Source organism: Eschrichtius robustus, chromosome 2 (assembly GCF_028021215.1).
Source record: "Eschrichtius robustus isolate mEscRob2 chromosome 2, mEscRob2.pri, whole genome shotgun sequence".
Lineage (NCBI taxonomy): Eukaryota > Metazoa > Chordata > Mammalia > Artiodactyla > Eschrichtiidae > Eschrichtius > Eschrichtius robustus.
The window spans coordinates 77,987,182-78,002,046 of NC_090825.1; the positions used below are offsets into that span (position 1 = coordinate 77,987,182).

The 14,865-nt window shown below is 40.1% G+C and overlaps 1 protein-coding gene across 6 annotated transcripts in view; it reads left to right on the forward strand.

Moving 5' to 3' along the window:
• CAST (calpastatin) overlaps positions 1 to 14,865 on the forward strand; it is a 118,432-nt gene that overhangs the window by 60,815 nt on the left and 42,752 nt on the right. For 5 of the 6 annotated variants that reach the window (XM_068535667.1, XM_068535669.1, XM_068535670.1 and 2 more), the window contains 4 exons: positions 10,427 to 10,468; positions 11,877 to 11,933; positions 12,341 to 12,454; positions 13,467 to 13,550. In XM_068535667.1, coding sequence (XP_068391768.1) covers positions 10,427 to 10,468; positions 11,877 to 11,933; positions 12,341 to 12,454; positions 13,467 to 13,550 — 297 coding nt within the window. The remainder of the gene's footprint in view (positions 1 to 10,426; positions 10,469 to 11,876; positions 11,934 to 12,340; positions 12,455 to 13,466; positions 13,551 to 14,865) is intronic. The other variant, XM_068535671.1, reaches the window with a different exon arrangement.

Sequence of the window (14,865 nt, forward strand, 5' to 3'; positions counted from 1 at the left end):
TATTGGCATATAGTTGCTTGTAGTAGTCTCTTATGATCCTTTGTATTTCTGTGGTGTCCCTTGTAACTTCTTTTTCATTTCTAATTTTACTGATTTGAGCCCTCTCCCTTTTTTTCTTGCTGAGTCTGGCTAAAGGTTTTTCAATTTTGTTTATCTTTTCAAAGTACCAGCTTTCAGTTTCATTGATCTTTTCTATGGTTTTCTTTGTCTCTATTCCATTTATTTCTGCTCTGATCTTTATAATTTCTTTCCTTCTGCTGACTTTGGGTTTTGTTTGTTCTTCTTTCTCTAGTTGTTTTAGGTGTAAGGTTAGATTATTTATTTGAGATGTTTCTTCTTTCCTGAGGTAAGATTGTATCACTGTAAACTTCCCTCTTAGAACTGCTTTTACTGCGTCCCACAGGTTTTGAATCATCATGCTTTCACTTTCATTTGTCTCTAGGTATTTTTTCATTTCCTCTTTTATTTCTTCAGTGATCCATTAGTTGTTTAGTAGCATATTGTTTATTGTTTAGCCTTCACATCTTTGTGTTTTTTACAGTTTCTTTCGTGTAGTTGATTTCTAATCTCATAGAGTTGTGGTTGGAAAAGATGCTTGATATGATTTCACTTTTCTTAAATTACTGAGACTGGCTTTGTGGCCCAGGATATGATCAATCCTGGAGAATGTTCTGTGGGCATGTTCTTCTGTTGAGAAGAAAGTGTATTCTGTTGCTTTTGATGGAATACTCTATAAATATCAATGAAGTCCATCTGGTCTGATGTGTCATTTAAGGCCTTTGTTTCCTTATTGATTTTCTGTCTGGATGATCTGTCCATTGATGAAAATGGGGTGTTAAAGTCCCCCATTATTATTGTGTTGCTGTCAATTTCTCCTTTTATGGCTGTTAGCATTTGCCTTATATATTGGGGTGCTCCCATGTTGGGTGCATATTATATTTACAGTTGTTATATCATCTTCCTAGATTGATCCCTTGATCATTATGTAGTGTCCTTCTTTGTCTCTTGTAACAGTCTGTATTTTAAAGTCTATTTTGTCTGATATGAGTATTGCTACTCCAGCTTTCTTTCAATTTCCATTTGCATGGAATACATTTTTCCATTCCCTCACTTTTAGTCTGTATGCGTCCCTAGATCTGAAGTGGGTCTCTTGTAGACAGCATATATAAGGGTCTTGTTTTCTTTGTCTTTTGGTTGGAGCATTTAATCCATTTACATTTAAGGTAATTATATGTATATTCTTATTGTCATTTTATTAATTGTTTTGAATTTGTTTTTGTGGGTCTTTTTTCTTCCCTTCCTCTAGCTCATTATTAAACATTTCTTGTGTCTTCTCGATCTGTGCCTCCATTCTTTTTGTGAGATCTTAGATCATCTTTACTGTCATTACTCTGAATTCTGTTTCAGGTAGATTGCCTATCTCCACTTCCCTTAGTTGTTCTTCTGGGGTTTTATCTTGTTCCTTTGTCTGGGACATATTTGTCTGCCATCTCATTTTGTCTGACTTTCTGTGATTGCAGTATCTGTTTCGCAGGCTGCAGGGTTGTAGTTCTTCTTGCTTCTGCTGTCTGCACCCTGGTGGATGAGGCTGTCTAAAGGGCTCGTGCAGGCTTCCTGGTGGGAGTGCCTGGTTCTTGCCCACTGATGGTTGGAACTGGGTCTTGTCCCTCTGGTGGGCAGGGCTGTGTCAGGGGGTGTGTTTAGCTGTGAGCTCAGGAAGACTTTAAGTAGCCTGTCTGCTGGTGGGTGGGGCTGCATTCCTGCCCTGTTGGTTGTTTGATCTGAGGCATCCCAGCACTGGAGCCTACAGGCTGCTGGGTGGGGCCAGGTCTTGGTGAGAAAATGGCAGCCTCCGGGAGGGCTCACACCAATGAGTACTCCCCAGAGCTACCGCCACCAATGTCTTTGTCCCCAGAGTGAGCCAAAGCCACCCCCTGCTTCCGCAGGAGACCCTCCAATACCAGCAGGTAAGTCTGGCCCAGACTCCTGTGAGGTCACTGCTTCTTTCCCTGGGTCATGGTACACACGGGACCTTGTGTGTGCCTTCCAAGAGTGGAGTTACTGTTTCCCCAGTCCTGTGGAATTCCTGTGATCAAACCCCACTGGCCTTCAAAGCCAGATGCTCTAGGGGCTCCTCCTCCCAAAGCCAGACCCCCAGGCTGGGGAGCCTGACATGGGGCTCAGAACTTTCACCCTTATGGGAGAACCTCTGCAATATACTTATTTTCCAGTCTGTGAGTCGCCCACCCGGCAGGTATGGGATTTGATTTTATTATGATTGCGCCCCTCCTACTGTCTCATTGTGGCTTCTTCTTTGTCTTTGGATGTAGGATATCTTTTTTGGTAGGTTCCAGTGTTTGTTTGTTTGTTTTTGTTGATGGTTGTTTAGCAGTTAGTTGTGATATTAGTGTTTTCATGAGGAGAGGAAAGCTCACGTCCTTCTACTCTGCCATCTTGTCTCCACCTCCCTTCATGTACCTCTTTTTTTCTTTTTTTTTTTAACATCTTTACTGGAGTATAATTGCTTTACAATGGTGTGTTAGTTTCTGCTTTATAACAAAGTGAATCAGTTATACATATACATATGTCCCCATATCTCTTCCTTCTTGCATCTCCCTCCCTCCCACCCTCCCTATCCCACCCCTCTAGGTGGTCACAAAACACCGAGCTGATCTCCCTGTGCTATGCAGCTGCTTCCCACTAGCTACCTATTTTACGTTTGGTAGTGTATATATGTCCATGCCACTCTCTCACTTTGTCCCAGCTTACCCTTCCCCCTCCCCATATCCTCAAGTCCATTCTCTAGTAGGTCTGTGTCTTTATTCCCATCTTGCCCCTAGGTTCTTCATGACCAATTTTTTTTTTTCTTAGATTCTGTATATATGTGTTAGCATACGGTATTTGTTTTTCTCTTTCTGACTTACTTCACTCTGTATGACAGACTCTAGGTCCATCCACCTCACTACAAATAAGTCAATTTCGTTTCTTTTTATGACTGAGTAATATTCCATTGTATATATGTGCCACATCTTCTTTATCCATTCATCTGTTGATGGACACTTAGGTTGCTTCCATGTCCTGGCTATTGTAAATAGTGCTGCAACGAACATTTTGGTACATGACTCTTTTTGAATTATGGTTTTCTCAGCGTATATGCCCAGTAGTGAGATCGCTGGGTCATATGGTAGTTCTATTTTTAGTTTTTTAAGGAACCTCCATACTGTTCTCCATAGTGGCTGTATCAATTTACATTCCCACAAAGAGTGCAAGAGGGTTCCCTTTTCTCCACACCCTCTCCAGCATTTATTGTTTGTAGATTTTTTGATGATGGCCATTCTGACCGGTGTGAGATGATATCTCATTGTAGTTTTGATTTGCATTTCTCTAATGATTAATGACGTTGAGCATTCTTTCATGTGTTTGTTGGCAATCTGTATATCTTCTTTGGAGAAATGTCTATTTAGGTCTTCTGCCCATTTTTGGATTGGATTGTTTGTTTTTTTGATATTGAGCTGCCTGAGCTGCTTGTAAATTTTTGGAGATTAATCCTTTGTCAGTTGCTTCATTTGCAAATATTTTCTCCCATTCTGAGGGTTGTCTTTTGGTCTTGTTTATGGTTTCTGTTGCTGTGCAAAAGCTTTTAAGTTTCATTAGGTCCCATTTGTTTATTTTTGTTTTTATTTCCATTTCTCTAGGAGGTGGGTCAAAAGGGATCTTGCTGTGATTTATGTCATAGTCTATTTTTTTTTTAAAGGAGTGGCACAAGGGGTGTGTGTGATGCAACTGTTCTTTTTTTTTTTTCTTATTTTATTTATTTACTTTTGGCTGCATTGGTTCTTCGTTGCTGCACGTGGACTTTCTCTAGTTGCGGCGAGCGGGGGCTACTCTTCGTTGCGGTGTGCAGGCTTCTCATTGTGGTCGGAAAAGATACTTGATATGATTTCAATTTTCTTAAATTTACCAAGGCTTGATCTGTGACCCAAGATATGATCTATCCTGGAGAATGTTCCATGAGCAGTTGAGAAGAATGTGTATTCTGTTGTTTTTGGATGGAATGTCCTATAAATATCAATTTAGTCCATCTTGTTTAATGTATCATTTAAAGCTTGTGTTTCCTTATTTATTTTCATTTTGGATGATCTGTCCATTGGTGAAAGTGGGGTGTTAAAGTCCCCTACTATGATTGTGTTACTGTCGATTTCCCCTTTTATGGCTGTTAGCATTTGCCTTATGTATTGAGGTGCTCCTATGTTGGGTGCATAAATATTTACAATTGTTCTTCTTCCTGGATTGATCCCTTGGTCATTATGGAGTGTCCCTCTCTGTCTCTTGTAATAGTCTTTGTTTTAAAGTCTATTTTGTCTGATATGAGAGTTGCTACTCCAGCTTTCTTTTGATTTCCATTTGCATGGAATATCTTTTTCCATCCCCTCACTTTCAGTCTGTATGTGTCCCTAGGTCTGAAGTGGGTCCCTTGTAGACAGCATATATATGGGTCTTGTTTTTGTATCCATTCATCCAGTCTATGTCTTTTGGTGGGAGCATTTAATCCATTTCCATTTCAGGTAATTATCGATATGTATGTTCCTATTACCATTTTCTTAATTGTTTTGGATTTGTTATTGTAGGTCTTTTCCTTCTCTTGTGTTTCCTGCCTAGAGAAGTTCCTTTAGCATTTGTTGTAAAGCTGGTTTGGTGGTGCTGAATTCTCTTAGCTTTTGCTTGTCTGTAAATCTTTTGATTTCTCCATCAAATCTGAATGAGATCCTTGCTGGGTAGAGTAATCTTGGTTGTAGGTTTTTCTCCTTCATCATTTTAAATATGTCCTGCCACTCCCTTCTGGCTTGCAGAGTTTCTGCTGAAAGATCAGCTGTTAACCTTATGGGGATTCCCTTGTGTGTTATTTGTTGTTTTTCCCTTGCTGCTTTTAATATTTTTTCTTTGTACTTAATTTTTGATAGTTTGATTAATATGTGTCTTGGCGTGTTTCTCCTTGGATTTATCCTGTATGGGACTCTCTGTGCTTCCTGGACTTGAATAACTATTTCCTTTCCCATATTAGGGAAGTTTTCAACTATAATCTCTTCATATATTTTCTCAGTCCCTTTCTTTTTCTCTTCCTCTTCTGGGACCCCTATAATTCGAATGTTGATGCGTTTAATGTTGTCCCAGAGGTCTCTAAGACTGTCCTCAATTCTTTTCATTCTTTTTTCTTTCTTCTGCTCTGCAGTAGTTATTTCCACTATTTTATCTTCCAGGTCACTTCTCCGTTCTTCTGCCTCAGTTATTCTGCTATTGATCCCTTGTAGAGAATTTTTAATTTCATTTATTGTGTTGTTCATCACTGTTCATTTGCTCTTTAGTTCTTCTAGGTCCTTGTTAAACATTACTTGTATTTCCTCCATTCTATTTCCAAGATTTTGGATCATCTTTACTATCATTATTCTGAATTCTTTTTCAGGTAGACTGCCTATTTCCTCTTCATTTGTTAGGTCCAGTGGGTTTTTGCCTTGCTCCTTCATCTGCTGTGAGTTTCTCTGTCTTCTCATTTTGCTTAACTTAGTGTGTTTGGGGTCTCCTTTTCGCAGCCTGCAGGTTCGTAGTTCCCGTTGTTTTTGGTGTCTGTCCCCAGTGGCTAAGGTTGGTTCAGTGGGTTGTGTAGGCTTCCTGGTGGAGGGGACTAGTGCCTGTGTTCTGGTGGATGAGGTTGGATCTTGTTTTTCTGGTGGGCAGGTCCACGTCTGGTGGTGTGTTTTGGGGTGTCTGTGGCCTTATTATGATTTTAGGCAGCCTCTCTGCTAATGGATGGGGTTGTGTTCCTGTCTTGCTAGTTGTTTGGCATAGGGTGTCCAGCACTGTAGCTTGCTGGTCGTTGAGTGGAGCTGGGTGTTGGCATTGAGATGGAGATCTCTGGGAGATATTTGCCGTTTCATATTACGTGGAGCTGGGAGGTCTCCTGTGGACCAGTGTCCTGAACTTGGCTTTCCCACCTCAGAGGCACAGCCCTGACGCCTGGCTGGAGCACCAAGAGCCTGTCATCCACACGGCTCAGAATAAAAGGGAGAAAAAAGAGAAAGAAAGAAAAAAGATAAAATAAAATAAAATAAAATAAAATAGTTATTAAAATAAAAAATTTTTTTAATAATTATTTTTTAATTAAAAAAAGAAAAGAAAGAAAGAAAGAAGAGAGCAACCAAACCAAAAAACAAATCCACCAATGATAACAAGTACTAAAAACTATACCAAAAAAAAAAAGAAAAAAAAAAATGGACAGAGAGAACCCTAGGACAAATGGTAAAAGTAAAGCTATACAGACAAAATAACACACAGAAGCATACACATACACACTCACAAAACGAGAAAAAGGGAAAAAAATGTATAGATCGTTGCTCCCAAAGTCCACCTCTTCAATTTGGGATGATTCGTTGCCTATTCGGTATTCCACATATGCAGGGTACATCAGTTGATTGTGGAGATTTAATCCACTGCTCCTGAGGCTGCTGGGGGAGATTTCCCTTTCTCTTCTTTGTTCGCACAGCTCCTGGGGTTCAGCTTTAGATTTGGACCCGCCTCTGTGTGTAGGTCGTCTAAGGGCGTCTGTTCTTCGCTCAGACAGGACGGGGTTAAAGGAGCAGCTGATTCGGGGGCTCTGGCTCACTCAGGCCGGGGGGAGGGAGGGGTACGGATGCGGGGCGAGCCTGCGGCGGCAGAGGCCGGCATGACGTTGCACCAGCCTGAGGCGCACCGTGCGTTCTCCCGGGGTGGTTGTCCCTGGATCACGGGACCCTGGCAGTGGTGGGCTGCACAGGCTCCCGGGAGGGGAGATGTGGATAGTGACCTGTGCTCGCACACAGGCTTCTTGGTGGCGGCAGCAGCAGCCTTAGCGTCTCATGCCCGTCTCTGGGGTCCGCGCTGATAGCCACGGCTCGTGCCCATCTCTGGGGCTCCTTTAAGTGGCGCTCTTAATCCCCTCTCCTCGCGCACCAGGAAACAAAGAGGCAAGAAAAAGTCTCTTGCCTCTTCGGCAGCTGCAGACTTTTTCCTGGACTCCCTCCCGGCTAGCACTGAAGCCAGAGCCTCAGCTCCCAGCCCCCGCCCGCCCCGGCGGGTGAGCAGACAAGCCTCTCGGGCTGGTGAGCGCTGCTCGGCGCCGAGCCTCCGTGCGGGAATCTCTCCGCTTTGCCCTCCACACCCCTGTGGCTGCGCTCTCCTCCGTGGCTCCGAAGATCCCCCCCTCTGCCACCCGCAGTCTCTGCCTGCGAAGGGGCTTCCTAGTGTGTGGAAACCTTTCCTCCTTCACAGCTCCCTCCCACTGGTGCAGGTCCCGTCCCTATTCTTTTGTCTCTGTTTTTTCTTTTTTCTTTTGCCCTACCCAAGTACATGGGGAGTTTCTTGCTTTTTGGGAGGTCTGAGGTCTTCTGCCAGCATTCAATAGATGTTCTGTAGGAGCTGTTCCACATGTAGATGTATTTCTGATGTATTTGTGGGGAGGAAGGTGATCTCCGCGTCTTACTCTTCCGCCATCTTGAAGCTCCTCTCCCCTTCATGTACTTCTGATGTTTGGTTCATAACATTTATGTCAGCCTCCTCTTGGAGATTTTTGTGAACTTTATGAGCATATTTCTTTAAATATTTTGAGCTTTTAGAGGAAAGATGTTAATTCAAATAAAGCCTATATCAAATCCTTGTCATGTTCTACACCTTTGAAATGAAAGTCACTCTAGCTCTGGAGGTAATATGTCTAGATCTATGTTCTCTCGCTCTTGTTCCTCATATTAGAATTGGTAGTCACACTGCTGTGTGTAAGATGAAAGGTCAGATCATTGTTAATCAGGTTGAGATCTCTGAGAGACTTTGTAGAGTGGACACTGGAGCCAGACGGCTTGGCTTCTATTCCCAGTTCTATGCTGGCTGTGGTGCTGGAAAATTCCTCTTGGCTTTCATTTCCTTTTTTAATTTAATTTTTATTTTATATTCGATTATAGTTGATTTACAATGTTGTGTTAGTAGTTTCAGACCTACAACAAAGAGATTCAGTTATACATATACAGATATCCATTCCCTTTCAGATTCTTTTCTCATATAGGTTATTATAGAATATTCAGTAGAGTTCCCTGTGCTATACAGTAGGTCCTTGTTGATTATCTATTTTATATATAGTAGTATGTATATGTTAATCCCAAACTCCTAATTTATCCCTTCCCCCAGCTTTCCCCTTTGGTAACCATAAGTTTGTTTTAGATGTCTGTGAGTCCTTATCTGTACAATTTGGAGGAGGATGATAATAGTACCTTTCTCACAAGACTGTGTAAGGAAACAAAGATAAGGCTATTGAACAGTGCCTGTCCCACAGCAGGTGCCCAGTAGGAGCTGGCTGGCACTGGAGAGACAATGCAGTGCAGTGATTGAGAACACATAACCCCAGCTCCACCATGCGTGTCCTTGGGAAGTTATTTAATTTCCATGTGCCTCAATTTGCATCCATGAAATGGGGATGATGATGATGATGATGGTGATGATAATAATGATACTCATTATACCTGACTCAGAGGATTACTATGAGGACTAAGAGGGTTGGACTAAGAAAGTTTTGAACAGTCCCTTGTACTGAGAGGCTATAATAAGCATTAGTTACTGTTATCATCAGTATTATGTTCATCAGCCTCACCACCACCGAAAATAAATTTAGGAGATGTGTTAGTGACTACTAATTAAAATGTATATTTCATTAGAAGCTGCTTGCGTCTGTGAGTATACATTCTTAATTGTATTGTAGAGTTCTTCCATGCAAAATATTGCCAAAATGCCAAATTACAAATTAGAAGCTATTAATAGACTCAAACCTTTAAAATACCAGCTGGCTTATTTTCCTTGTTAATCATTTAGTAAATTGCATTTGCATAAACTCAAAAAAAAAGCAGAGTAGCATGTACAGAAACTCATTAACAAGGATCCAGTTTGAAAGGTTCCAAATTTTTTAATTTTAAAAACATTTCTTTGTTCATGAACTTTGTTTCCTTCCCAAAACAATAAGTGTGTTGGCATAACTAGGGTTTATTATGTGAGGAACACATGTGCCTTCATTACTGAAGCACAAGACATGATAAATTAAGAGGATATTTGGCACCAGTCTCTTCAGATAATAGAATAAAAAATAGGAGTTTGTGCTGATATCACCGAGCAGATAAAAGGGAAAGAAATGGCAGAAGCATCAGGCCTAATTTTTAATCTCTTACTTTGAAAAGTTCATAAAATGTTTAATCAAATTTTATTCTTGTTTTCGTATCTTCCCTATACGGAGAATGCATGTGTATACTTAAGTAATTGTCTTTTTTGACACAGGTAACTTTTGGTTGGGTGGAATTGTAAAATACTCCACTAAAGATCCTAAATAACAACCAGCTCTTCAGAAGCATTCCTAGAACTTTAGATTCGATTGCTAGATTTTTATCGTGCTACAAAAATTCATGCGCTATTTACAAAATTGTTGTAATATTGTGCTGACAGAATTTCAGAAAGCTTTTGACAAACCTTTAGCCCTGTTTATTCATGTTACTTATTTGACTGTCAAATAAAATAAAATCACACTTGGGGCTGTGCTCTTATATATTAGGCCATTCCAGTCAGCAAACAGTTGGAAGGACTGCATTCTCCTAATAAGAAAAGACACAAAAAACAGGTGATGTGGTTCATTGTACTAGGGGACATTTCTGTTTACTAATGGTCACTTCAGCTGCTTAGCACTGCTAATAATTTCAGTTCACAATCTTCTGCAACACTTTGACCCATCACAGACTTCTGGTAGGCTTAGTTACCCATGGCTCACATTCTGGCACTAAAAATCAATTTCACGGCTTCCTGTGTTCTTGATACTGTCAGCCTCCCATTGTTTTACATCATCAGCTGAAACCTACGCTGAGTATTTCACTCATTAAGAGATCAATCATGTTAATGGCTTTGAAGGATGAAGGTTTTTATTTTAGTTTGCTTATGTATTAGCTACCATGTTCATAGTAATAAATCTTTACATATCTTTAATACACACAGAAGTAAGATGCAAATTGCCATCTAAGTAGTAAGAGCAGACTGTTAATTAGCGTGCTTAAGTGTTTATCTAAAGAGTTACAATTCCGGGAATTCCCTGGCGGTCTAGTGGTTAGGACTCCATGCTTCCACTGCAGGGGGCACGAATTTGATCCCTGATTGGGGAACTAAGATCCCACAAACCACGTGGTGTGGCCAAATAAATAAATAAATAAATAGTTACATTTCCAAGAAAAGTATCATTTTAACTCATGAAGTTTATATTTATAAATACATAAAAATTATCTTTTTTAGCTTCTTTAGTTGAAGAAAATATGGGATAAACTTTGTAAACTATGTTCATTTTTCCTTCCTTCCTTCTTCTTTCTTTTTCTGAATTTAGGCTGTAAAAACAGAACCTGAGAAGAAGTCACAATCAACTAAGGTAAATGATTTAAGTCAACTAGTGAATTATTTGGATTCTTTGCAACAATAATGAGTAACTAATTTCCTCTATTGGTGCTACTAAATGGTAAAAAAAAAATTTTGTCAGCTAATTAAATTAATTTTAGATTACCCTTTTGAACATGATTATATAGAGTGTGTATAAAATAATTATAACATTAAATCCATATATTGTTAAAATGAATAGTATTTTATAAATCTACTTCAGAAGGCATTTTATTCAAATCTAGATTTTTGTTATAGCTGAAGTAATTTTAAAAAAAGCAACAGGAACAAAGGACAAGGGACAAAGGGTAATGAGTCTTTGATTACTTTAATGATGAGACATCAAGAGCAAAGGTGTCTATTGAACCCAACACCTAGATAATTTAAAGATGAGAGTCTCTCCTTAGACTGGGCCCAGGGTTTATCTTGATGGTCTTATTTCCATTGGTGGAAGTAGTTATCAGTTACTCAGGAGACAGCTCTGACTCCCTTGGGAACGGCTTCCCTTGCTTTCCTGACTCATGGCTGTCTAGACTGAGAGCCAATTCCAGTCCATATGGAGATGACCCCAGGGTGTCTGCAGGCAGGGCAAATGTTTCTCTTCAATAAGGTGCTGTACTTTATTTCTTTCAAGCACACTTGAGCAGTTACTCAGACCGCAAGGTTTCCTGTAGGGAAGCACAAAGATGATTTGGGCTGAAGTACTTTAAGTGCAGGCAAGGGTGGGGAGTGCAGTGGGCAGAGTCATCTGGGTGAAAGATGAAGCTTATATGATTTTGTGTAAGGCCTCTTGGTGGCCCCTGAGGATGGTAATTACATGGTCCCCTATAGAAGAATAATTCAGCAGCTGGTGGAAGTTGTCTTCTATTCCGTATTTAAATGTTTTTGGTTACTCAATCTCAAGAGAATTGGGTTTCTAGTGATACCTGTCTTCTCTACTTGTAGCACAGAAAAGACCATATAAATCATTTAACTAAAAAAATACGGTGTTCATCTCCTATGAAAGGAGATTTTTTTGAAAATCAATTTTAATTTCTAAAGTAGGATCTCCTATCAACAAACTCAGTGGTCAAAGTGATCATTTGACATCTCTGTGGATGGACTTGCAGTTATCAAATGATCTACGTGAATTGTGAAAAACAGCCAATAATTTAGAGATACATAGCTATTTGAAAAATCATTCTAGATGAAATACTACATTTTTCATTATTTTTCTGATAATTATCATTATCAGACTGTTGGTAGGATTACTATCAACCAGACAGCAACATCTACTTCTCCAACTGGGCCTTTCCTAAGAGAGGCAGAATGGTCTAATTGGGATTTTTGGTTCTGAGCTTATTTGGAAATATAAAAACAATGTACTCTGATGTAACTGAGATTTTATCTTTTGAAATTGACAGCCATCTGTGGTTCATGAGAAAAAAACCCAAGAAGTAAAGCCAAAGGAACACAGAGAGGTAAATGATCATCATTAGGACTTGATATCATAAGGGGAAACCTTTTTTTCTTTGTTTTTCTTTGTTTTTTGGTGAAGGATAAAATTCTGAACTCTCATCTTTCAACATTCAAGTCCTACTGAGCATGGCTGGTATTTGTTTTTCCGCTAAAATGGCACCACCATGTGGCATTAGCAGGATTTGCAATTTGCTCAGGTGATTCTTGCTGAATCTGGGAGGAAGGATTTGCATTGTTTCAAATTTTGTACTCAAAGTGAAATTTTGTCACGTATCATTCTAATTTAAATTCGCATAATAAAAAAACTGCATAAAACACAGCTGTTATGAATACTTTCTATTCCATAGAGAAAAGTAGCAATATTTGTCATATTGTTAACATTGTGGGACGTGTGTGTGTGTGTTTTCAGCCAAAAAGCCTACCCAAGCACTCATCAGATACAAGAAGCAAGCATGCTTATAATGAAAAAGCAGTTTCCAAATCAAGTGAGCAGCCAACATCAGAGAAATCAACAATACCAAAGGTAAATAAAGCAGACTGATAGATAGGAAAACACTAATGTCAACTAGGGAATTGACAGGTCCTCTATCTATATTGATGTGTGTAGGTGAATCTACAGAGCTACGCTGAATATATCTTGTACTGTAAAGATTTGGTGTTCTCATTTTGCTGGTGTTGCAAATAACCTTGTGGAAACTTGGGACTAAGGCCTGAGAAGGGCATCAGATAGGTCTGGGGGATGTTCCATCATGCCTTCTCCACCACCCAGCAGCGCCCTGTTGTGACTTTGAGGCAGCCGACTCTGGTGTCTCGCAGACAGGAAGCTTGGGATTGAGGCTGCCTCCTGGACCCCTCTCCTCGTGGGCTGTGGGAACTCAGATGCCCTGCGAGATCTGCTCTTTACCTGGAAGTCTTAGAGTTTTTAGGGTCTTGTTGTAGGAGAGATCAACTTACAGAGCCAAAAATCAGAAATATATTCTGTATTTCCAGAATACAACTATTCAACTACTAGAAGAATAAACATCTATGAGAACTTTTTCATTGAGAGCTCTTGGAAGATAGGAAATAGGCCTGCTTAACAATATACCTTATATCAGAGACTGCAAATTTGTGGCCCACCAATTGCAGCCACTTGTGTATTTTATTTGGCTAACAGTAATCAAAGTGATTTTTAATTAGCTGCCAACAAATAAAGTCAGAATACTTCACATAAAATGCAAATTTCTAGCTTCTCTCGAAAAATTGGAATATCTGGCAACAGTGGGCTCACATAGCAACAATTGACTAGAGGCTTTACAACCTTGTATGTGCCCGCCTGGTCCACTTCACCTATGTGTGTTAACCTGCATGGGCTCTGTAAGCTCTTGAGTCCAGCTGTATGTGCCCAGCCTTGCATCATGTGCAGCGGAAGCTAGTGACCATTTCCCTACAAGATGTCTGCTAAGGGAAACTGGCTCCTTAGTGACATTTGAAATGTATGATCTTGAAAATAGTCATTCAGGGGTACTTAGTTCTGTCAATCTTTTATCCATTAGACTAAGTCACAGGACACAATTTCCAGTGGTGGAAAGAGTGCTGTTACTGGCGTAGCTGCAGCATCTGGCAAACCAGTTGACAAGGTGAGCACACATAAAAGATGTAACATGTACATGGGCCTCAATGCTTATCAGGTCTCTTTTATGAGAAACATATGCTCAGCGAAGACCCATTCTACCTGGCTGGCTCTGTTTAACCATTCAGTGTTCCAGTGCTGTCACAGTCAAATAACCTGTCATTTGCTAAAACTGAACACTTCATATGTGAAATTTTATGAAGAAGAGCATGCATCTGAAGGATAGAGAGAGGGCAAGACACCAAAAAGACACTATTTATTGAATGCATGATTTTAAAATTCATGCATTCAATAAATAGTTACTGTACAGTGGAATATTACTCAGCCATAAAAAGAAACGAGATTGAGTTATTTGTAGTGAGGTGGATGGATCTAGAGTCTGTCATACAGAGTGAAGTAAGTCAGAAAGAGAAAAACAAATACCGTATGCTAACACATATATATATGGAATCTAAAAAAATGGTACTGATGAACCTAGTGGCAGGGCAGGAATAAAGACGTAGACATAGAGAAGCATTTGAGGACACCGTGCGGAGGGCGGGGAAGCTGGGGTGAAGTGAGAGTAGCAGCGACATATATACACTACCAAATGTAAAATAGTTAGCTAGTGGGAAGCAGCAGCATAGCACAGGGAGATCAGCTTGGTGCTTTGCGATGACCTAGGGGGTGGGATCAGGGTGTGGGATAGGGAGGGTGGGAGGGAGGCTCAAGAGGGAGGGGATGGGGGGATATATGTATGCCTATGGCTGATTCATTTTGTTGTACAACAGAAACTAACACAGTATTGTGAAGCAGTTATACGCCAATAAAGATCTATAAAAAAAAATTATTTTTAGACCCCATAAATAAATAAATAAATAAATAGTTACTGAGTGCCTGCCATGTATAAGGCCTCATATCAATACCAAGGAAATTAAAATGTGAGTTGACTCAGATCCTGCCTTCAAGATTTATGGGTTTGAAATAAAGCACATAAAATTGCCATGAGCATTTGAATAAGCATTACTCTCAGCTTTTACTATGAACGCTGCCATCTTGAAATGAGTAAATTATGTGCAGTCATGACATCTACATGGATGGATATGGGAGGTTTTCAAAGGAGCATCACAAGCCCTCTCAGGAGAGAGTATATGTGCCCCACTGGCAAATTATGGGCACCTTCCTTAGATCCTTTGAAGAGACTAGCTTGGGAATGTAAGACAAGGAATAGTCTACCTTTTCTACCCATAGGAATACAGAGTTAGCAATCAGAGTTAGTAATCAGTTTGGAAGCCATATCGTCCTAGAAATGCTGGTACGTATTTCTCTTAAAGCCACAAGTA